Here is a 24,217-nt window from a genome sequence, read left to right as displayed (position 1 = left end):
ATCCCTAAGTCTCTTTCTGGTGTTAAATTTGTGTACGTGTGTGTGTGTGCGTGCGTGCGTGGGAGAGAGAGAGAGAGAGAGAGAGAGAGAGAGAGAGAGAGAGAGAGAGAGAGAGAGAGAGAGAGAGAGAGAGAGAGACAGAGACAGAGAGACAGAGAGAGACAGAGAGAGAGACAGAGAGAGAGACAGAGAGAGACAGAGAGAGAGACAGAGAGAGAGACAGAGAGAGACAGAGAGAGAGAGACAGAGACTTTCTGAAGGTCATACCATCAGTAAGTGATACCAGGGCATGAATCCAAGCTTTCTAATTCAAATCCAGTGCTTCTCCAAAACACAAAGGCCTACCCTGGGGAAGAAAGCTTTTTCTCACTTTCCTTGTCTCTAACTTTAGACTGTCTTTTTAGAGACCACTTTGCCTCTGTTCTAAAGCCAATTAATACTAATTACTGGTTATCCAAACCTAGGGCCATGAAAGCTAACCTAACAAACACAACCCTGCAGCAATGTCATTATTCTTTACCAGAAGTAGTGAGTCTGAGTCTGTCCCAGTAATGAAGGATTAAAAAAAGTATGAGCTTATTCTCACTTTCTCTCATTCATTCTGTCAAGCCCATCTGCTGCTGGAGCAGACCAAAGGTGAAAACCTAATTGGTTACAGAAAGGACGCAAGGTCAGAAAAAGCTTGAGAGAATTATGCTTTCTCTTCACAGCTTTTCTCTGTTGCTGAGTGGTGATAGACAAGAGGCTTGCTAGGGAAAATGTGTAATGAGTGAGTGATGCAGGGAGTTTCAGATCTGCTTTCAAAGGGTTTATTATGTAGTTCTTGGGAGGTTGTGACTTTCTGAAAGAAGTAGTCAGAAATAATTGTGTTGGTTAGTAATATGGCATCTAAAGAGACTAGCTAAACCTTAGCAAGGAATGACAGTCTTTACTCAATCTTCCCATCTGAAAAAGAATTTAAAAGGGACTAATCTAGTTAATTACAAATGGATGAAAGACAACTCTTGATGGGAAAAGCACTGTGCTTATTGGCAAAATGGAAGAATTCCATTTCAAACTATCACTTCCATTCGTTTTTAATTCTTGTTCCTCACAATCTGTTCCCCTACCCTGGTAAATCTAGTCTTTAAGGATTCATGGTAACTCAGACACTTCATGATATAAATGTTTCGTAGTCTTTTTCCCTCCTATGTGGCCTACTATGCTTCCAAACATAACTCAACTCTATCTATATAGAATTATTCCCAAGCCCTCATCTTTTCCTCCTTTTACATTTTTTATCTGTCACTCCTTGCTAGATTCAGTTTCCTCAGAGAGTCAAATTTCCTTACAAAGTAATTATCTTAAGTTTAAGTTTCCCTGTAAACTGCTAGGGATTATAAGAACACACTGCTTATCCATTGCCTAGTATGACATATTTCCCATTGAAAACCTGTTATGTACCAAGCTAAACTTGGTCCACTTAATCCCACCTCAAAATTGAGATTCCCCATGGCCCTTAGGGATCCTGATCCTAATCCTTTCACAGTATTAAAACCTACTCTGTGAACAAGAGGTCACTGGCCTATCCCCAAACTGATTTATGAGTGGCATTTCTTAATAGGCTTACTTGAATGGGGGATGGGCATCTAGTAGAAAAATAATAGCCACAAAGGTCCTTTCCCTTGTCTCTAGCCCCTTCCTCTTGTTTGGACCTCCATCAATCCCTTTTAAAGGGAAAGTAGAATTCCTACATCTCCCCTGACTCCCTCCCCCCACATGCCAGGTTATTTATTGGGGCTATGGGAACCAAAGGAAAGAGATAGCCAACTACAGCACTCATACAACAGATCAAGAAAAAACAAGGCCACAGGGACCAAAACTATGCCCATTAAACTGAGTCCTCTAAGTCATTTCAGGTTTCCCAAACCTGACTGTAGTATACTGTAATAAAACTATTCATCTGGAGAAGGCCCTGGGGTCATCATAGAACCTCTCTTATTGATTTATCATAACATTGGCTACATTCACTTAAATACTTTTATTAAGCTGTTCTCACTAGCAAGATCTGAGGGGAATTGAAGGACTGTATCCCATTAGTGTGCATATATATTTTAGCTTAGGGCCATTGACAAAAGCTTGGAACTGAATTGCTGAACTTGGGCCATTTGCCAAAAAAAAAAAAAAAAGTTTAAGGCAACATCCCTGAATTCTGTAGTAAGCGATTTCTATGTATCATGGACTCTGAGCATCAGTCTAAAGGAGACACTAAAAAGAAATTGTCATTCTAAAATTTATTTTTCTTCCTCATCTTGCTAAAGAAAAGGGAGGCATTCTTTTATATATTTGCCCGGTGGACTTACGTACGGAATTCGAAAAACCACAATCAATAGTTCATTGTTTTGTCTTGATTCAACTCCTATTTGTCTGAGCATTCATTCTTTTATGGTTTTCTTTGAGAGTTTCTAATCTTCTACTTCCCAAGTGTGAGCAGACCCAGTGTTCTGTCCCTGTCCCATCTAGCCACTCTCATAGCTTCAATTATCACTGCTATTCACACAACTCCCAGAATCTCTCATTTTCCAGTTCTAAAAGTTTATATTCAGTCCTCAATTAATATTCAATTAATTAATTCAATTAATATTAAATTGGGCATACTCTCTGTGTGTTTGTGTATGTGTAATTTATTAGATTACCTAACCAAAATTAGCTTACTCAAATATTAAATGAAAAATTTGTATTTCTCTCCTTTGAACTTGTTGCATGTAAAATTACTTATCTGAAGGAGAATAGTGCCTGAACATGGAAAAGATCTTTGATTTGTAGTGTAGTGCTAAGTCCTAGAAAGTTGTCTGAAGTTCACAGAGGGTAAGTGGTTGATTTTCTAAAGGTTACACAGCTATTTTGAAATCAATTCTTACTGATTTCAAACACAGCATTTTCTCCGCTATACAACTGCAGTAAAATAAAATGTTTGTGCATTTAAACTTACTCGTTCACTATAAGAAAGAAATTAATGGAGATGAAGAGAACTGGTGTTACGGTTACTCTTGTAACCTCATCAGAATAGTTTGGTGGTCTATGTTGCAAAATTATTTCTGTGCATTTTTAAAGGTTTGAACATGGGGAATGAATTGGGCAACTAAAGCAGGCCTGAGCAGCCCTTTTTTAGCCTGAGTAAGATGTGGTAAGGCAGAAAGTGAACTTAACCTGGACTCAGTGGACCTTGGTAGGTCACTGATTTTTTTGGCCTCAGTTTCCATCTTTAAAAAATTGCAGAGAATATACTGACCAACATTGGTACAGTGATTTTCCTCACCAAGTAGCTCCCCCATGTAAGTGAAATCACAGGTTGAGTACCTATCTCTTAATATTAAAGCCATACAAAAATGAAATAGATCCTAGAAATTAGCCATATGACCCTTAAGAAGAAAAAGCACTTCAATAACACTTCAGGTTAGCAATTCAGAAAGATCATTTTTTTCCTACAGAAAGAGAATCAAAACTCACTCCTTCAGCTGCTTGGTTAACTTTACAACCTGAGACGCTAGAGACATGCATGTCTCTACCACCACTAGGTAACGGGAACACATGGTATGTCCATGCCGCTCAGCACTTTGGGAGGGTTTCTCTCCTGCATGATTCTGCATGGTGACATTTGCTCCATATTCGACCAAAGTCTGCCAAAAAAAATTCAGAGAAATTTATTTGGAAAAGTGCTGTTGAAACTTGTTGTCATCACTATGGCTGTTATCTGTTAACAACGACCAGCATCTGACATTAGGTATGGCATTGTCCTAGTTCATTTAAGGATCCCTGAATGTGTCGTAATTTTTCTATTTGCCAAACAAAATTTCCGGTCTCTAAATTCTTAGAGTGCTGAAAATCAGAGCTCATTAAGGAAGAATAGTTTCTCTCTCAAGTTTGTGATCATCCACTATGCCAAGGTGAATCCAACACTTGTCACTTACCCACCTCACCAGAGTATTAAATGAATGAACAAAAGATTCCTTAGTGATTCTGACCTCAGAATTTTTTATTATAGCATTTTCTTTCTCATCTTTGTCTATTTTCTTGATCATTTCTTTTTTCTTTTTCCACTTCGCTTGTCTCTGTTCTCCTTTTCTCTCCTAGCATCTAAAAACCTCCTCTTCTCAAATTCTTCTATTAGTGCTATAACTTTCATAACTTGAGAGATAGTTATTAAACAGTCCAAGAAGAGAAATCTTTTCTCTTTAGCGATGACTAGCCTTAAATTTGCTAAAGAGGTAAAAGACCATATCTAGCAGGCTATACCAATTTATTCTCTTTGTAGTTTGTCTCAATATTTTTTAGACTATGGGAAGCACTACTATAATTCTCTACAAGTTTTTGCAGCGCTGATACAGTGTTCGGTTCTTTTCCAATTTTACTTTCATTCCTTCCTCACATCCAATCAGTTGACAAAGTATAATTAATTCTACATCTGCTACCTCTCTTACATGTATCTGCTTCTCTCAATGCTCACCACAACAACTCTAGTTTAAGCCTTCTTCACCTGTAGCCTTAACTGTACAATAGCCTCTTAATTGGATCATATGTATCCAGTCTTTCCTTCCTTCTCTAATGCATCTTCCACCCAGTGAGTAGGTTGATATTCCTAAGGCACAAGTCTGACCACTTCATTCCTCTGATTACGAAGCTTCAGTGGTTTCTTATAACCTCTAGGATAAAATACAAACTTCTTTGCTTGGCATTTAATCCCATCACAATCTGCCTCCTGCCTACCTTTTGGGGCTAATTACATGTTATTCCTCCTAATACACTCTATTTTCTAACTAAATAGAACTACCTTTTGTCCCTCAGACATGACATACATCTTTCTACTCCATATCTTTGCATAGGCTCTATCCCACATCTGGAATACTTTTCCTCCCTTCCATGTTCTGGAACTCTTACTTTCCTTCAAGGTTCCTCCTTCATTAGGCTTTTCCTGCTGCCCCATAGTTGTTAGTAACCCTCTCCCTTCCTCCCCATGTATTTAAATTTTTTTTGCGTGTATACATATGCATACATTGCATTTACTAATCTGTGAGTATGTTGCACTATGTCCATTCTCTGACCCCCTCAGTATTTGAGTTCAGAATTGTACTGCTTTTGTCTTTGTATCTCTTACCACAGCACAGTGCCAAGCTTTGTAAGCACTTAATACCTGCTTGTTGATTGACTGATGAACTCTCAACCTTGAGGCTAAATAAATCAGTGATCTTTCATTATTTCCCCTCCCTACTTCTCTCTGCTATAGTCTTCCTAGTTTCTTTTAAAATGCAGTGTCCCTAAGTGAAATCAGTAAATAATAGGAAGATGACTGAAATGATTGCATATTTTATTCCCAATACGATTCAGTATCAGACTGGTTTTGCTATGGTCATACTTAACATGACATCCTATTAAGGCCCTTAGATTTCCTTCTACCTTACATGTGGCCTAATCATTCATTTATTGTTGTTCTATTTAGTTGTTTTTCAGTTGTGTCTGGCTCTTTGTGATCCCTTTGGGGGTTTTCTTGGCAAAGATACTGGAGTGGTTTGCCATTTCCTTCTCTAGCTCATTTTTCAGATGAGGAAACTGAGGCAAACAGGGTTAAGTGACCTGCCCAGTCACTTAACTAAGACTAAGGTCAGATTTGAACTCATGAAGATGAGTTTTCCTGACTCCAGGTCTGGCACTCTATCTGTTGTACCATCTAGCTGTCCTAATCTATTCCATTATATAATATCACATGCATATTTTTGTGTAGTTTGTTTTCCTTTTCTAGATGTAATTCTCCTCTGTTACTTCAAACAGCTTTACTGTTTACTTAACTTCATCATATTTATGATACAGAATGAATAAGTTCTTACTTGTATAAAGGAAACATCCTATTATCCATATAACTTGGTGTCTACACAGTTCATTGTACATATATACACACAGTTCAATACAACCATATATAGATTACTTTAGAGGGCATTGAACATAAATGAGCATATCATATGTGTAGACTTGCAGTGATTTGGATCATATACTCTACTGTTTACTCCAATGCTCACAAGGGAATGATAATTTAATCTAGATATTCTCCCCTCATTCTTATGTTAGTTATTTGCTTCTTATTGTCGACATTGACTTTCATTATTGGAGAGATTTTTTTCTCCCTACAAGAAACCTTGAAGCCAGTGGAGTGAGAACTTGGCCTACCTGTATACATCCTAGGTACCCATGCTGTGATGTTACATGAACTGCACTGTTACCATCCTGGTCAACTTCATCCAAAGAGATCCCTTGTTCTTGCATAAACTGAAGAAGCCAGAGAAGGATTTTTTCCTACGAAATAATGTCACATGGAAATGAGTAAAATCACATGTAAAGAAAATAAGCAGAAATAACGAAAAGGAAAAATAAAAGTACATGTAGAGAAGCTTAGAAACAAATATCCTTTGTATCCCAGAAAATCATTCTTATGTGGTTGGAATTGCAAATTGGTAACCATTTGTTGAAGAGCTAAAGAGGCCTGTACCCCTGTTTGAATAAGAAATTTAGAAAAATCCCCAACTTAAAACCTGAGAAGGAACTTTAGTCCTAGAAGAGATCACAGAATTTTTCTTGTTGAATCCCCTTATTTTACACAGATGAAGAAACAAACTGAAGCCTCCAAAGTCAGATAAAGTTCCCAACGTCACATAGTTGCTAGTAGGAAAGCTAGCTTAGACTTCAGGGCTCCTGTTCCTAGTTCTTTTACAATTACTCCAAAAGAGCCTTTAGACTTTTCTGAGATTGTTACAAAACTTGTGAAAAATGAAATAGCAAATACGATTTTGATGAGTGGCATTTATATTTACACTTGGAATCCATGTCCATTTCATATGTCAATAGAAACACTAGAAAGGGTAGTACCAGAATGTCCTGGAGAACCAGGTTATATAAGAAATCACTAGAGATTTCAAATTGGAATCCCTTGTGATTTCACAAGACTGAATGTCAGTGTTATTTTAAGGGTTATCTTTACTTTTTTAAAATTTCCATTACAAAGTAGGGTAAACCAAAACTGTGAACAACAACCTCCACAGGCCAAGAGGCAAGATGGTAAGAATGCTTTGCTATAACCCATTTCTGTGGTATTTCCATGTTATATTTGGCTCCAGGAGAAAGTAGGGGAACGAGAGTGTATTACGCTGGTTTAAAATAGAAAAAATTGAAGTTCAAATAAATATAAAAGGGGCAAGAACAACAGTCCATATCTGAGTGGGTGGAGTTTGACATTTAAAAAGATTTTGCATTTGAAACAACCTTGAACTTCTTTTTACTTTTGGGTTCTTTAGCCTCTACACACCCCCCTCCCTCCTTATTTGTTCTTACTGGTCATGAACTTTTATACTTCTCTGGATTAAATTTGTCTTCACCTTCAGAACATGCCAACTAATCTGTTAAAGGAATGTTGGATGAAAATAGCAAACTCCTTTAAAGTCATTTATGCAGGGGAATGGCTCAGTGTTAGAAAAGGGGCAAAACATCAAAAATGGACTGAACATTTTTGTCCTGGAGTTTTTCCAAATGAGCAAGTGGGAAGTGAGGTCCCCTACAGAGAAGGAAAATCATAATGAGTTCAACAGTATCGAAAACCTGCTATGAATGTACATAAGGTGAGTTAAGCCAAAAAAGACACAGAAAACACTGTTGCCCTCCTGAGACCTGTTAGAGGTCAGGTGGAGGTGAGGCATGAGGGGTGAGACGTTGGGGTTTCAAGAAGGGTTAGAGAAGGGATGATAAGCTTAAACTTCCCTTCTTCAGTGGCAAAGCAGCTAACAGAAATGCTTGAGGAGATAACTTTTCCTAAGGTATCTTTATGTGATGACTTCCTTTTCTTCTCTGAACACTTTAGTTTGACAGCCAGTATTTATGTGCTGTGATCGCTAGCTTCTGGAAAGGAAGAATCGTAGCATCTTTGGACTGAAATTAACTCAGATCATCAGATTCACTCCAAATCTAAGCAGGACTCTCCACTATAGCTTCTCTGTCATCATCACTAACCTTTATACAGTGCTTTAAGGTTTGCAAAGTGCTTTATGGATATTGTAATCTAATCTTTACAAGAGAATGATGTGGATGTTATTATTATCTCCTTAACTCATAATTCATAATGTACTTATGCATCCCATTCCAGTTTTGGACATATGGTTTACATCTAATTTTTAGGAAGCTTTTCATTATACTGAACTGAATCTTACCTTCTTATAATTCTACCACCACCTCCATTCCCTCCCTATTTCATCTTAGTCTTGGCCTCTAGAAACAGAAGAGGTTGTGAATGCTTCTTTCTTTCTTTTTATAAATTAATTTATCTTTAATTTTCAACATTCACTTCCATAAGTTTTAAATTATCTCCACCTCCCTTCCCTCTCCCCTCCCTAAGACGGTGTGCAATCTGATATAGGCTCTACATATACATTCTTGTTAAACATATTTTCACATTAGTCATGTTGTATAGTCTAATGCTTCTTTTATATGAGTCCTTCAATTAAATACTTGAAGACAGTTACCATATCTCCTACAAGCCTTGTCTTCTCCAGGCTAAAGATATCACTTTCTTTCAATGTATCTTTCCCGTCATTTTGTTGCCTTCTTTTGGACGTGTTCTGCTTATTGAGCCCTGGCATCTAAAAGATTCTGGGCACAGAAGTGAACATGATACTTCAGATGGGGTTTTACAAGATCAAAGTGCAAAAGCAGCAGAATCCTGTCTCTGTCACTTACCACCTCAAAGATGCTAAAAAAACCGTTGTCTTTTTTGGACCTCAGTTTCCTCATCTTTAAAATGAGGAGTGTAGGACTAGAAAATTCAGGGCTTATTAAACTTTTTCCATTTGACCTCCCTTCAGTGATTCTTAAACCCCTAGGGGGCCGAGACCCTTAGTTTAAGAAGCACTGGTAGATGATCTTAAGCTCCCTTTCAGCTACAGATCTGCAATACTACAGTTTTCCTTGTTCTAAGATTATCTTAACTATTTTGGATGACTTCTCTTAGTGCTGATTCAAACTAAAATCCCAAGAACAATTTCACATAAATTATTTTCTATCATTTTACTGTAATTAATTTTGAAAAACTCAAGTACAAGGATTTAGACTTATGCTGGAGTAAGACAACGGAACCAAACAGTCTCCTGTACCTTTTGGGTAAGTAGCAACATGAAGCATAGAGAGAAGGACTGAAGCTGTGCTTTCATTGTCATCAGAAACTCTGAGGGGAGGAACCTCCTCAGCATTTTTGTCAGCATTTTTTCTTCAACTTAAGAGAGTGGCCTCAAGTACTGAGAAGTGACTCATCACCTCACACCTAGACTATTGCAATAGCCTGCTGCTAGGTCTGCTTGCCTCTTGTTTCTTCCAACTCCAATTCATTCTCCAGTTCAGTTGCCAAAGTGGTTTTCCTAAAGCGTAGATCAGATAGTGCAACCTCACTAACTCAGTAAACTCCAGTGGATCTCTCTTGGCTACGGTTCAAATATAGATTGCTCTGTTTGGCATTTGAAGTCCTTCATAACCTCACCACCTCCTTCCTTTCCATTCTTCTTACACCTTACTCCCTAACACATACTCTTTGATCTAGTGACAATCGTCTCCAGGGTGTTCCATGAACAAAACACTCCATCTCATATCTCTGAGGATTTTTTCTGGCTGTCTCCCAGGCCAAGAAGGTTCTCCCACCTCATCTCTCTCCACTGACTTCCTGGCTTCCTTTAAACCTCAACTAAAATTTCATCTTCTACAGGAAACCATTCCCTACTCCTTCTTAATTCCAGTGCTCCCTTTCCTCCAATTACTGTCTGTTTTTTCGGTGTGGCTGAAGTGAGTGCTGTGGAGTGCTTAGAGCTTGGTCAGGCATCCAAAACACCAAGGTCATCTACTGCATCCTGGGCCATTGCCAGCTGGCTTGACTTTTGTCTTGCCACGAAGGAAGGGAGAAGTGAGGTTGAAGACATTATGCAACTCAGCCTCACTTAAATCCAATTCATGCCCAAATCAAGACATTATCCACAATGTTGTTGGACCTCTTAAAAAAGGAAGGATGAACAAGATTTTTTTCCTATATATAGCTTATTTGTACGTATTTGGCTTGATTTCTGTGAATTTCTCTAAGGGTGAAGACCGTCTTTTGCCTCTTTTTGAATGCTCTGCACTTAACACAGTGCTTGCCACATAACAAGCACTTAATAAATATTTATTGACCCATTGACTGACTTGCCTAGGATGATGCAGTCAGCATGTGTCAGACAGGCAGGCCACAATCCCAGCCTTTGCTGGAGAGGCCAGTTCTCTATCCACCATACCATGCTTCCTCTAGTAACAAGGAAATTGTGTTGAATAACACGAAACTTTAGAAACTTTACTTACCCTTTAGCCTGCTCCAATTTTTGACACAGATTCATCGGTTGATAAGCACGAGCATAATAAGGCAATAATGATAACGTTTGCATAGCACTTACTATGTGCCAAGTATGTGCTAAGAGCTCTACAATTATTTTCTATTTTGATCCTCACAACAACCCTGTACCAAATATTAAGTGACTTGCCTGAGATCAAACAGTAATGTCTTGATTTGAACGTAGGCTTTCCTGGCTCCAGTCCCAGAGTTTTATCCACTATCCATTGACACATGATAGGCTATAAAAGAAAAAGGGTTGGCTACCCAATACTATTAAAATATGTGACCTGAGTGCTCCTGATCCATTAGTTTTCCCTTATGTTAAATCATAGATTTGCTGAGGTAGAAGGGATCTTAAAGATCACACATGCTTAGGATCTCAGTTCTGCCATTTACTGTATATTCTATAAGTCATAGAACTTCTCTGAATTTTAGTTTTTTTCATCCAGAAAGCTAAGATAATGTTGTTAGGATGGTACTGAAAGAACTGGTAGAAACGATTATGGAACCATTGTCAGTAATAGTTGAAAGATTATGGAAAACAGGAAAGATACCACAAAGTTTGAGTAGGGCAAATGTCTTAATTTTTAAAAAAAGACAAGAGAACGCAAGTCTGCAAACTATAATAATAGCAGCTAGCACTTGTGTAGCACTTTTAAGGTTTGCAAATCACTTTAATATGTTATCTCATTTGATCCTACTATGACCCTGGTGGGGAAGGTGCTACTATTATGCACATTTTACAGTTGAGGAAACTGAGGTACATAGAGGTTAAATGTCTTGGGCAGAGTCACACAACCGTTAAATCACAAAACTAGGATTCAGACTCAGGCCACCTGTAGGCTGGGTTTCTAGGAAAACTCTAGGTGAGATCATTAATAAAATGGTTGAGGAATGTCTGGAAAAAACAAGTAAAAAAGAGGCACTGTGGTTGCATCATCAGGTCACAGCAGATTAAAATGATTTTTTGACAGGTTACTAAACATGTGGTGGATGAGGAGAATACTGTGGGTATAGTTACCTAGAATTTAGCCACATTTTTATTAATGTATCCCTACTATTCTTGTGGAGAAAATGTAGAAATGTGGAAGTGGGTTGGATGGTCAGCCTTAGAGTAGTTAGTTATTAATGTTGCAGGAGGCCTCTACTGGAGTGTCCCTAGGATTTATGCTTGCATGCCAGCTCTGACATTTTTATCAATTACCTGGATAAAGATGGCACACTCATCAAATCTACAGATGAAACTAAGCTGGGAAGGCTAGTTAATATATTGGATGAGAATCAAAATCCAAAAAGAACTTGGCAGGCTACAACATTGGGCTGGGTCTAATATAATACATAATAATAAATACACGTCCCTAGCACGTAGTTAGACAGCTGTAGTCTTAAACATGATTTGGTGGGTGTTGATGAGGCTGTAAGCTCAAAATGAGTCGTAGGTGTGATGGGAGCAGGCAAAAAAAGCAGAGGTGGTCTGGGACTGCATTAAGAGACACTGTTTCCAGGGAAAAAAGGAAGTAATAGTCCTTCTGTACTCTGTCAGACCTCATTTAGAGTATTAGGTTTAACTTTAGGCAACCCAGAATACTAGTGAGCAGGAAGGCAACTGCAATGGTGAAGGGTTTTGAGTTCACATAGTCTGCTGAAGCACTGGGGATGAAAAAAATGAGAACTGGTAGTAGTCTGTGTGTGGGTTCCCAATGATGTCTTCAAATACACGAAGGGCTATCATGTGGAGCGGAAATTAGGCTTGTTCTATTTGCCTCCAGAGGTAAAGAGGGAGTGATGAAAATAAGTTTTTCAAGAGGCACATTTTGTCTTGAAATAAAGAAAAACTTTTAGAACTGTCCCAAAGTGAAATGGGCTACCTCCAGGGGATAATGGGTAACCTCTCTGGAGTTCTTTCAGGCACAGGTTGGATTGACCACTTGTCAGGGATGCTATAGTGGGGATTGTCTTCGTGTATAGGTTAGATTAGATGACTATTAAACTCCCTACTAACTCTTGAATTCTGTGACTGACATTTTCTTTTACCAAGCCAAGGAACTGAACTCTCATGCACAGTCTTTTGCAACTTAGCCATTGCCCATCTCTGTCAAGTGATCATCAAGGTAGATGAGAAATCATTTTGTCACTGTAATTACCCTTAACAACATAAGTGCTATTATTATCCTCATTTTGCTGATGAAGAAACTGAGGCACATAGAGGTTAAGTGACTTGTCCAAGGTCACATAGAGAGTAAACGTCTGATGCTAAATTTAAACTCAGGTCTTTCTGACTGGGCACAGCTCTAAGTATATGAAAAGGGAAAGATGAAGAAGGAAGAGAGGTATGTAATATATAATAAAGAAATGTGTGTGTGTGTGTGTGTGTGTGTGTGTCTAGGGGTTAAACTGGCTGATTCTTTCAGGTTCCTGCCATGCCTTCATAAATGTCCAAGTAATGTTAGTCTAGGCACAGTATAAGACTATTAAGTAGAAAGCTGAGATAATTATGTTGAGAAACTGACTAGCATTGTGAAATCAAAGCCAGAGCAGTTAACACCTATACAATACTAGTCTTGCTGTATAATTTTGGCATAGTAAAGTGCACAGCAACAGTTATAGAATGGGTCTCTCCCCCCCAAAATCCTCCAAAACCACAATACAATTTTAATAGAGTAGAGGGTTTATCTTCCCAAGGCAGCTAAAGAAGGATGAATAATTTCTCATCAAAAAGGAGGAAGAGAATTGATATTTTGAGCAAATGATAAATGGGTTGACTTTACATATATATATATGTATATATATATATACATATACATATATATTAACCAACAACCCTCACTTTGTTAGGCATTCACTGCTGAATTCGTTGAATGTAACTGAAAGTGTTTATCTCCAAATAGAATCTATGAATGGCTAAGAACCAAGAATTGAATCGTAAGTCTCCGTGGATATCCACACGAACTACACCAACAGTATGTTGACAAAGCAGTGTAAAACAAATGGCTGAATTATGCAGACTTGTTTATAGCAATGGAAGGGTTTACAATGATGATTCAGGATCACATTGTCACCACCAGAAATTACAGACAGTTATTCTTATAGAACTTGGACTTATCAATCAGTGCAAATTATAGGATGAAGTGGTGGATATTGTGTAACATAACTGCAGATTCCAAAAATATAGAATCTAATGGATACCTAGAGAGACACAATTAGACACCTAGAGATATACACCATAAGCTCACTTTCCTTTCTAAATGAACAGACAAGAAATCCCCTTATTACAAATTTCCCCATCCCCCCAAATATACTTGAGAATTTAGCAAATGAAATATACTGGACTTGTAGCATCATTAGAGGCACAACTGTCACCCACAACTATCCAGATGTAACTCTCATCCTTTAATGTTTTAAGAACAATGTTCATTTACCAAACTTGAGTACTCAAAACTACATGAAATAAAAGCCTTTCAAAATACAGAGACCCACCGGAAGAAATTAAAACAGTGTGGGAATAGAACAAAGCCTTTGTCATCCCTGTTGTCCTATCTGCTCCTGGAATTGTCTGAAGATGCTTTAGGTGAACGTCTATAGAAGATTGCCTTTCATGCCAATACACTTATTCAGCCACAAAGAGTGGTCTTTTAATTTATCTGCACAACAACATGCAGATAATTTAATATAAATTAGTATTAGTAACAACCTGTCTTTATTATTATATTATTATTATACATATGAATATATATTATATATCAATATATATAAATATATAATTATAATTATTATTTTTGAGCATCATCAGAAAAGATACGAATGAGATGTTTATAACAATAATACTAATTCACATTTATACAGCATTTTAAGATATATATATGTTTGTTGTATATGTATGCATTATATATGTATTTATATATATATATTTTCTCATTTGATCTTTGCAACAACCCCATGAGGCAGATGCCATTACTGTCTTCATTTTACAGATAAGGAAACTGAGCTATAGAGAGATTAAGTGGCTTACTATCTATGTGACCCTGGACAAGTGATTTAATTTTTCTGGGCACCAGTTTCCTCATCTTCAAAATGGAGAATGAGGGTTGGACTTGATGATTTCTAAGATCCCTTCAAGCTCTAAATCTGTGATCCTAACCCAGAGTCAGAAAGCTAGTAAGCATTTGAGGTAGGATTTGAACCTAGGACTTCTTAACTTTAAGCCTGGCAATCTAGCCACTATACCATGATGCCATGTATCTACATTTGCATTACATATATATATATATATATATGTATGTATATGTATGTAGGTATATAGTTAGATACACACATACACATAAATATGTATGTATATCACATATACATACAAAAAGAATATTACGTATATATTAAAGAAGTACTAGAAATAGCAGTAAAACAATCTTATACAGACACCATCAGCCCACATAAATGTCAGCTTTTCTGTTACTACCCTTTGATACTTAACTGCAAAAAACAGGTTTCTCCCTTTTTCCCTGCATCATGGGAAGCACACTCAACTGCCATGTCAGCTTAAAGAACCATGGAACTTTGTGAATTATGATTCCTGAAAAACTAACCCCTGAAGACTGAAGTACTCATACATTAATCAAAAGATGATTCTTACTCTAGTTTTATATGTAATGTAAACATTGACAGCATTATTGATTTATGTCTGAAATGTGACCATGAAATGGCACAAAGAAATGTTTCCTTTTTGGTAAGCTATCAAAAAAAATTCATGACCCACTTATGAACAAATCCCTCATGTCCCAATCACTTTATATGATTACCAGGAAGGAGTGTGGAGTTTTTTCCTTTATCTAAATGCTCTCCATTAGGGCAGCATAGTAGAGTAGGAAAAAAAATAAACCAAGGAGATAGAGATTTAAAAATTCTGGTTTGACTCTGCTTACTAGACTAGACCATGGCAGAGCTTCTGTGTTCCAGTTTCTTCATCCATGAAATGGGGGCAATAATATTTACACAATTTTCCTCACAAGTTTGTTGTAAGGAAAGTGTTTATAAAGTACTAAGGAAACATGAATGATCCTTTTTGATGTTAAAGCAAAATGTCAAAAGCAAAAATTACCTTTTACTTTATTATTAATTTATTATCATTATAATTTATTATAAAATTATTTACCATTAATATTGATTTAATATTAATAATTAATATTAATTATTATTTAATTAATTATTAATTAAAATTAATTTAATTATTAATCCTGTGAAGCAAATTGTGTTTAGTTACTGAGAGATATAATGGACAGAAAACTAGACCTGGACTGAGGAAGATCTGAGTTGAAATCTGGTCTTGTACATTTTTTCCTCAACTGTAAAATGGGGATAAATAAATAAATGGGAATAGGGCTATTGTTGAGAAGATCAAAAGAGGTAATATTTGTAAAGGGTTTAAACATAGTGCCTGGTACAAAGAAGGCACTTAATAAATGTCTGTTTTTTTTCTTCCTTACAGTAAATATGACTGACAACTAATATTTCTGAGTTAGATTTTGTGGAATAGTAAGTGGATATGGAGGACATATCTTTCTACTAAATTTATCAAAATCTTCCCTGAAAGAGCTATGTAGGTTAGTAAATATTATCCTTGAAAAAATTTTTAATTCATAACATTATGAATTTGCAGCAGCCATTAGTTTATCCCCTTTCTCAATGTGGACAAACTAATGTGATTTCTCAATCACTTTTGCATTTTAAGAAAGATGCGGAAGGAGATATTTTAATAGCAGGAAGAAGTCAGGGTCATAGAATCAGGCACTTTAGAGATTATCCAACCAATATCTCTTCTTTTACAGATAATAAAAACAGGCTTAGTGAGCAGATGTGACTTTCTAAAGGTCACAGTTTATTAGTAGCAGAGTAAGGATCCAGATATCCTAGGTCTCAAGACATTATGGTTTTTTTTTTTACTCTCCTTGCCACGCTGCAAAGAGATTATGAATATGAGGTCCGCATAAACTTGAACTGTTTAATGACTAACAGCATGATTCATCAGTCAGTAGACTCGATTGACTAAAGTGGCTTTTGTCCCAATTGTTTGGTCAACCAAGCATCTCAAGGGACACAGATAGTGCAAAGTGGGAAAAACTGGCAAAGAGCACTATCTATTTGTTCCTTGAATGCCCTGAGAGGTTTCTGTTTTCTCATCCCTTTTAGCTAGTTTCACTGAGCACAAACAGGTGAGGAAGTAATTGTACCCTCTGAGACATCATTTGTCAAGATGAGGAAAATCAGCAGCCATCATCCAAAAGATGACTCATAGCAGATCATGAAAAACTACTAGTGACACCATGTTTAAAGACCATGGGGTCTTTAAAGTTTGTTTTTATAAGGATACAAATCAGGTCTAGTCAATTCTTTAAGAATATATATGATGGGCAGAGGACAAACAAAATTAGTGAAGAAAGAAATTATCCCTTGTATTTCTTATAGAAGTATTTATTGAAAAAATAAAATCAGAAGGAGCACAATGAAATGCCTGCTTGTTGTAGAAAGAACTTGCCTGTGTGGAATCCATTAGAAAATTGCCCAAGAACAGTTACTGTGAAAATATTTTCCTTGTTCTCTTTCCCATCCCAGCATTTCCACAGGTTATCTGGTACGCAAGTGATTTGTGCTTACTTGAACTGGTTGAACAAAATTCATTAATATAACAGACCTTATTTTTCTTGTCATATTTTTTCATGGTAATGACCCCTTTGATATATTTATGTACTCTGTTCCAGACTGTAATTTATGGTGTAGGGATCTTTAATGTTCTTGATGTCAAATGAGATAATGTTTGTAAAGTGCTTAGCACAATACTTAGAACATAGTAGGTGCTTAATAAACACTTGTTCCCTTCCCTTTCTTCTGAAGTAACAACTTGAAAACTGATAGTCTGAAGCAAAGAAGAAAACAAAATAATCTCTTCAATGAGCCTTTTAATTTCAGTATTTTCCTAAATTATGTATGTATCACCATTACTCAACTAGTCTCAAAAAAGTGTGGTTTCTTTCCATTGCTTACCAATAGCTTCAAAATACTTAGAAACAATGTTTATTACTCACACTGAATGTGACCTACAAAAGTCACATCCATGAGATGAAGAATGCCAAATGCCTCTTTACTTACTGTACTTAGAAATCTCAAAGTAGTTACGGGCTTTCTTCCCTCTTCTCCTGTAAGCCTAGCCAAAATTTCTCCAAAGCTGTGTATAATTTTCAGTTAGTATTTATACTAAGTAAAATGGAAAATTGAAACATTTACCTCTGTTATTCACACTACGAATAAACAACCACTATGAAAAGGGGCAATATCACATATTCTAGAATGTGTTCTAGCATTAGTGATGTACAATGATCAATTTCTTCAAATCATAAAGCATTATGGATTTAGGGATGGAATGGATCATAGAGGGGATCTAGTCTAGTTCTCTCTGAGACTCAGAGATGTTTTATGATTCACTGCACAGTTAATACACAGAGGAGTCAGGATTTAAACTCAGATCTTTTGACTTCAAATCCGGTACTTCTACAGCTAGGCAGATAAGGTGGATACAATGGATATGGAGCTAGACCTAGAATCTTTTCTTCCTCTGTAAAATGAGGATAATAATTTTACCTACCTCATGGGGATATGATGAAGATCAGGTGAGAACCTACAACGCACTTTGCTTAATGTATGATATAAGTGGTAGTTATTACTAGCAATTATAATAACTGTCATCATCATCATCTAAAATCACTTTTGTCAACTCAGTGTATCACTTTGCTTCGATAGACTGATACAAATTAGCTAACATGGTTACGCTTCCACATGGCAGGGATAGTAGGTTTCTGAAAATTTTTAGTTCTTTCTCTTGCTTCTTCCTTTCTTTTATTAACTCAGTAAGTTTGCTCATTGAACCAGTGAAGTCTGCAAGGTAACCCTAACAAAAAACAAATAAAGTAAAAAGAGCTCTCCATGGTATTTTTTTACATAAAATTGGACATTTTTCTTGACCTTTGTGGATCACAGCAAATAAACACCACAGACCATTGTGGTAAAAGAAAATAGACTCAGCAGAAAGAACCACCAGTGAACCAGAAAGAATCCCCACTGGAAAATAATGAGGTGGCACACTTAAACTTGAGTATAATGACTTTTTTTCAGTTCAAGTATGTATGTATATATATATATATTTAATATGAGATTTTCATGCTCAGAAATGATAATCTGATACAGATACCACCACAATGTATACCTATGGACTATGGTTATGAAGTCAGAAAAGATAGAATTTCACATATAAAAAGCATACTTGTTTTCTTTTTTACATAAACACATATGCTTAAATCAATTCAAATGAATTGTTGCTTTGGGGGGATTGTAATATGGATCCTTAGCATGCTATTGCTCCTTTTTTCCTGACTAGCTTAAATTTACTACTTTCAAAGAAAAGCATGAGTTTTAGCACTAGACTCAGAATGGCAATATGGGCAACAGGTTTGCTACTGACTTCATAACTCCCCAAAGAAGAGAATTTGTCACTCATGGTCTTAAATAGACATATGCTTGCTTATATCTGCAGAAGAGAAGTTTCATTATAGTTAGACAATACATTTCACATTTAAGAAGACACCCTATAAGAAAATAGACATCCATTTTGAGTGAAAAATGTTTTTTTTAAAAGGTTTATTACTTGAAAAAGAAAAAAGAGGATAACTTATAATACCAGCCTACCTGACCATAGCAGCCTGCATAATGAATGAGACTTGGGAAATCCTTTGAACAACTTAATTCTGCAATAGCTTCGGTTTCACTCACCATCCATCGTACACACTCAAGTTGGCCATTCTAAATGGTGAAAAGTAAGATTAGAAATTAAAGTGGGTTTTCATCTGAAAAACTTTTCAGAAATGGTAAACTTAGTTCTGGAAGAAATCATTTGTGAACAATGACTTTTGCATGTGGCTTAGTTTATTTACAAGACTCTTAAGCTTGCCTCATGATCTTGGTCATATTTCATAGAATTCAGAGCCAGAAAAGACATTAAAGAACAGACGGCACAACCCTCTCATTTTATAGATTAGTGAACTGAGGCCAGAGAGGCAAAGAGACTTGCTGAAATCACTCATATAGTAAGTGGTGGAGTCAGAATTTATACAGAGGTCCTCTGATGCCAAAACCAGGGTTCTTGCCACTACAGCACAACTGTAGATAGCTATGTGAATGGGGCTGTCCGAGGGTCTCTTGCTCCAACGCTTATCCTAATCTTTCTTTTGTTTTCTTTTTTGTTGGCTGCACAACTTCCATTTAAGTAATATTCCCTCAAACACTTAAAAATGTACGGGCTATTTCTATTATAGATCAGCTGTAGCTATAACTTATAGCATGGAAATAAAACATTTCATTATCATTTTCCTTGACAAATATATTACATTAAGTGCCTGTTTTATGGTTCAAGAGTTACCAAAGGACTTTCAACCTACATTGTTTTGAAGTATTTAGGAATTCTTTAGAGTAGCAAGTGCTGTTATGAAAGGAAGATAATGTAGACCAAATTTGAATCAAATATGTGTGTATGTGTGTGTGTGTACATGTGTGTGTAGGGGGATATATTATATGCATATATATACATACACACATTTACATATGTGCCATATGTAATGTATACATGGGCATAAAAATAATTTATGTATACATGAAATATGAATGTATACATATACATAAACAATATATGTATGTGTATATATACATATATACACACATGCACACTATATACATATGATACACACACATAATAGCTCTCCCCTACCCCAATCTCTCATTTCAGGGTGTAAATATGTTGCTGTTAAAATGTTTTCCTGATAGAGATATTAAGGGTTTGTAAACAACAAATAATAGAAGAGGTCTTCTTCCACTCTTTTAATTAGGGATTGTTCATAAATGAGGAAACAACAATATTAACAATCTCAAAGTTTATGTTCACCTAAAAGTTTATATTTACTTCAATAATTATTTAGCTCCATATATCTACTTTCATTTTTACTTGATGAATTTAATCAAGGAAATGCATTGCTTTATTTTTACATTTTAGTGAAACTTGAAAGTCAGTAATGGAGCTTTGAGTTTACAAGGTCCAGTTTCAATTCTAAAGACTTTTCAGTGATAATATTCTTTAGTTTAAGGTAGGTTAGGTAGCACAGTGGATAAAGTGTTGGGCCTGAAGTCAGGAAGACTCATCCTGAGTTCAAATCTGACCTCAGACACTAGTTGTGTGACTCTTGGCAAGTCACTTAATCCTGTTTGCCTCAGTTTCCTCACCTGTAAAATGAGCCAGAGAAGTAAATGGTAAAGCACTCCAGTGTCTTTGCCAAGAAAGTCCCAAATGGGGTAACAAAGAGTCAAATGTGATTGAACAATAAAATTCTTTAGCTTCAAAATAGTTACTAAATCTCAGCTGCCTTAGCAGTGACTCCGAATGCCTACTTTTTAATCTATTGAGGTAAACATTTATAAAGAGCCTACTATGTGCCAAATATGTGCTAAGTGCTGAGGATACAAATATGCAAAAGAAAGATAGTCCCTGACCCTAAAGAGCTTACCATTAAATGGAGGTTGGAGGAAAAAATATACAAAAGAAAGTGGAAAAGGGAGATGAGTGCAGAGGGTACCTGGGAAAGGAGTATGAAGAGGAGGATGATAGAGTCCAAAATAAGTAGAGCATGTAATGGCAAATGAAGGGATGGCTGGCATTTTGAGCCTTTTATAGAGGGAGGCTGTAGGAAAAGATTTTTTGCTCTGCCTTCCAATCCTCCAATCAGTGGCGCAAAAGCAGCCAAAAGAATTGATGAGGTGTGTGTAGCAATCTTCTAAATAATCCCCATGATGATGAATTTCCTGGTGATAAATTTATCCTGAGTGGGGCATGATGAAGATGATAGTGGAGTTGAAACCAAGCATAACAGCTGGTGGCAAATGAATGCATGAACCATATCATGTATACTTGCTATTGTATTTATCATTACATATATTTTCTGTGATTCCTTGTACTGTTAAGTGATGGTGTTTATTTTTATGTGATGTCTAATTCCAGATGTCAAGTGTATGGCAGCTGATTTTGAATGGGGCCACAAAATTCTTAACTACAGATAAGAATGTAACCTGATACCTCTTGGAGTAATACATGCTGAAGCTTTGACTTTGTCAGGATCCATGTAGGGAGGAAAGCTTAAGTAAGCTTTACAGGAAGTGTTGGTTTTACCTTTTTCACCCTAAAAGAGAACTATCTTAAAAAGTAAAGCATGGGGTGATCAAGAATATTGGGTATATGATGTGCATTTGAGTTTGACTGGATGATCTAAGCAAGTGGATATAGGAAAAGCAGCAGATATGGTCAATGTTTGATCCACAGACAAGGCTCTAATGCTGTACCAGGCACTTCTCTCTTCCTAGCCCCCAAGGCAGAAGGAATAGTCTGAGGCCATACATAGAGGAGATTGATTTTTCAAGCCATCCCACAGAGAGCTGATAAGAGTTGGTGGTGTGGCTGCCTCTCCTACTCTTTCCCTGCCTCTGTTGCATTTTCCAATATAAAATTATATGGGAAAACACAGACATAACACAGCAAGTCCCTACTGACTGTTCCAGAGGTTCTATGGGTAAAACCATATGGGATTAAATGCGAAGGGGAAGGCAAAGAAATGCCAGGGAACTGCAATCAAGACTACTGCAGGTTCTTTGCAGCTCTGCCTGGCTATTTTCTCACAGACTCACCTGAGTAGCATAAAATATTGGCTGGCATTGCCATCTGTACACTTGTGTTGACTATCCTGTTGACCCATTTTATATAGTCTCTCCTTTGTAACAGGTTGAAGTAATTTCTGGAACATAGCAGGTCCAGCTGTGTTCTTCTACATCTTCTCCTCCCCCTACCCCCCCATTACGAACAGCTGTTTTCTGTGCATGCACTTGTTAAAATTACAATTTAAAAAAGATTTACTGTATTGTGATAATGACATCTCATGCATAGCATGTTATTATGCTTCCTAAATGCTTTCCACATTCATCATCTCATTTGAGCCTGACAAAAAAAAAGAAAAAAACCTCAAATTTATATAGAGGCTTAAGGTATATAAAGAGCTATTTTTGTCACAACCAGGTGAACTAGAAAGGTCTGGTCTTATAATCCCTATTGAATAGAAAAGGAAACTGAGATACAGGTTAAATGATGTGTACCCCTGGAGCACACAGCAAGTTAGTGATTCTACTAGAAGTAAATGTCAGAGTCTGTTTCACCACATCACCTCTTCTGGACCAATAAATGAATGGATGGATGAGTGGATGCAAGAACGGATGAATGAATAAATGGCACTATATTTTGATTTTTAAAAATAGATACTCAACCTGATTTCCATACTGCCTAACTGTATCCAGCAGGCATCTAATGCTATACTTCTTGTGGACCTGTGAAGTAGATTTCACTTCCTTGATAACTCCAATAGTATTAGTTTAGCATTTGCATCAAGAAGGTACTCAGTAGTGAAAAATTACACAAGCCTAGATTAGGGACTTCTTGCTTTGGCAAGGACTCTATGAGTGAGAGAATTATCATCTGCTGCCTTCCTATATTTCTTTCTCAAGTACTTTTAATTTAGTGTCCTAATTAACTCTACTTCCTTTCAGCTACCTCAGATCATCCTAGTAGCTTCTAAATTCTTTGTGCAAAGCTTGTGTGACTTTCCCAGTAGAGCCTTGTTAATTATGAGGGAACACACACACACACACACACACACACACACACACACACACACACAGACATACCATCTGGAAACCAAGATTAAAACAAGGTCTTAAATGAGAATAATCTGGCAATAAACTTGAGTATTTAAAAGATATCAAAGTCCACCCTTTGATGAATGAGCATCTTTTAAAGAGTATTCATTTGGCTGAGGTTGCTCAAGAGTAATGAGTTTCCTAGAGTTGTTGGCAGTAGGCCTGAAAGACTTAAGGCCATATAATTCCAGAAATAATAAACGAATATAAAAACTATTCCATTTATCAAGTCATTTTTACTTAGAAAAAAATCCCCCCTTCCAATTTATCAAGGTTTTGGAAACACACAGCATTTACATGGTGATTACAATGGAAAATCAAGAAAATGTTCTAGAAAATATCCAAGAAAAAGTCTAAAAATTTGACTTATATTAGTTATAATTATGCAAGTTAAACTTTATGTATGTGAAAACTTCACATTGGTCAATAAAGCCCATATTTTCAACAATTTTCAACCATAATATATTTCCAGTAACGCCACTAATGTCACATGATTGCAAATCACATAATGATGTCCAAAGAATTAAGAAAACAATAGATAGAAGTATATTGCACATAAGCAGGTTGCAGGATATCATAGATTACAATTTACATATCAGAAGTAATGACAATATCAAGGAAATATGTAATTGAAAAAGGAAATAGTGCAGACAGGTTATGGGAAAGAGGGATAGCTGATTAAAGGACCTAGAGAAAGGTCAATGACAAAAACAAGAAATCAAACACCTTGACTTGGAGAGTTTTTGTGTCTCTATTAAATAATGGAAGTGCTCCATTACTAAAAGTATGTACGTGTCAATGTCAGTCAGTCAATAAATAACAAACATTTATTAAGCATTTACTATGTGCCAACCACTAGGCTAAGTGCTGGGTATACAAAGAAAGACAAAAGACAGTCCTGGCTTTTGAGGAGTGAATGGATAATTTATGGAAGGACTGAGGTGAGATGGATGAGTTGCACCATATATTGGTAGA

General features: G+C 36.5%; 1 protein-coding gene across 5 annotated transcripts in view; it reads right to left on the bottom strand.

Annotated features, from left to right (window-relative positions):
- Positions 1-24,217, bottom strand: part of SNCAIP (synuclein alpha interacting protein) — a 229,901-nt gene that overhangs the window by 15,250 nt on the left and 190,434 nt on the right. For 4 of the 5 annotated variants that reach the window (XM_072597164.1, XM_072597161.1, XM_072597160.1 and 1 more), the window contains exons 6-8: positions 19,148-19,261; positions 6,199-6,324; positions 3,490-3,659 (exon numbers count right to left, since the gene is read on the bottom strand). In XM_072597164.1, the coding sequence (XP_072453265.1) occupies positions 3,490-3,659; positions 6,199-6,324; positions 19,148-19,261 (410 nt within the window). The remainder of the gene's footprint in view (positions 1-3,489; positions 3,660-6,198; positions 6,325-19,147; positions 19,262-24,217) is intronic. The other variant, XM_072597162.1, reaches the window with a different exon arrangement.

This window comes from Notamacropus eugenii, chromosome 3 (assembly GCF_028372415.1).
Source record: "Notamacropus eugenii isolate mMacEug1 chromosome 3, mMacEug1.pri_v2, whole genome shotgun sequence".
NCBI lineage: Eukaryota > Metazoa > Chordata > Mammalia > Diprotodontia > Macropodidae > Notamacropus > Notamacropus eugenii.
This window is presented reverse-complemented; position numbering and strand designations above follow the sequence as displayed.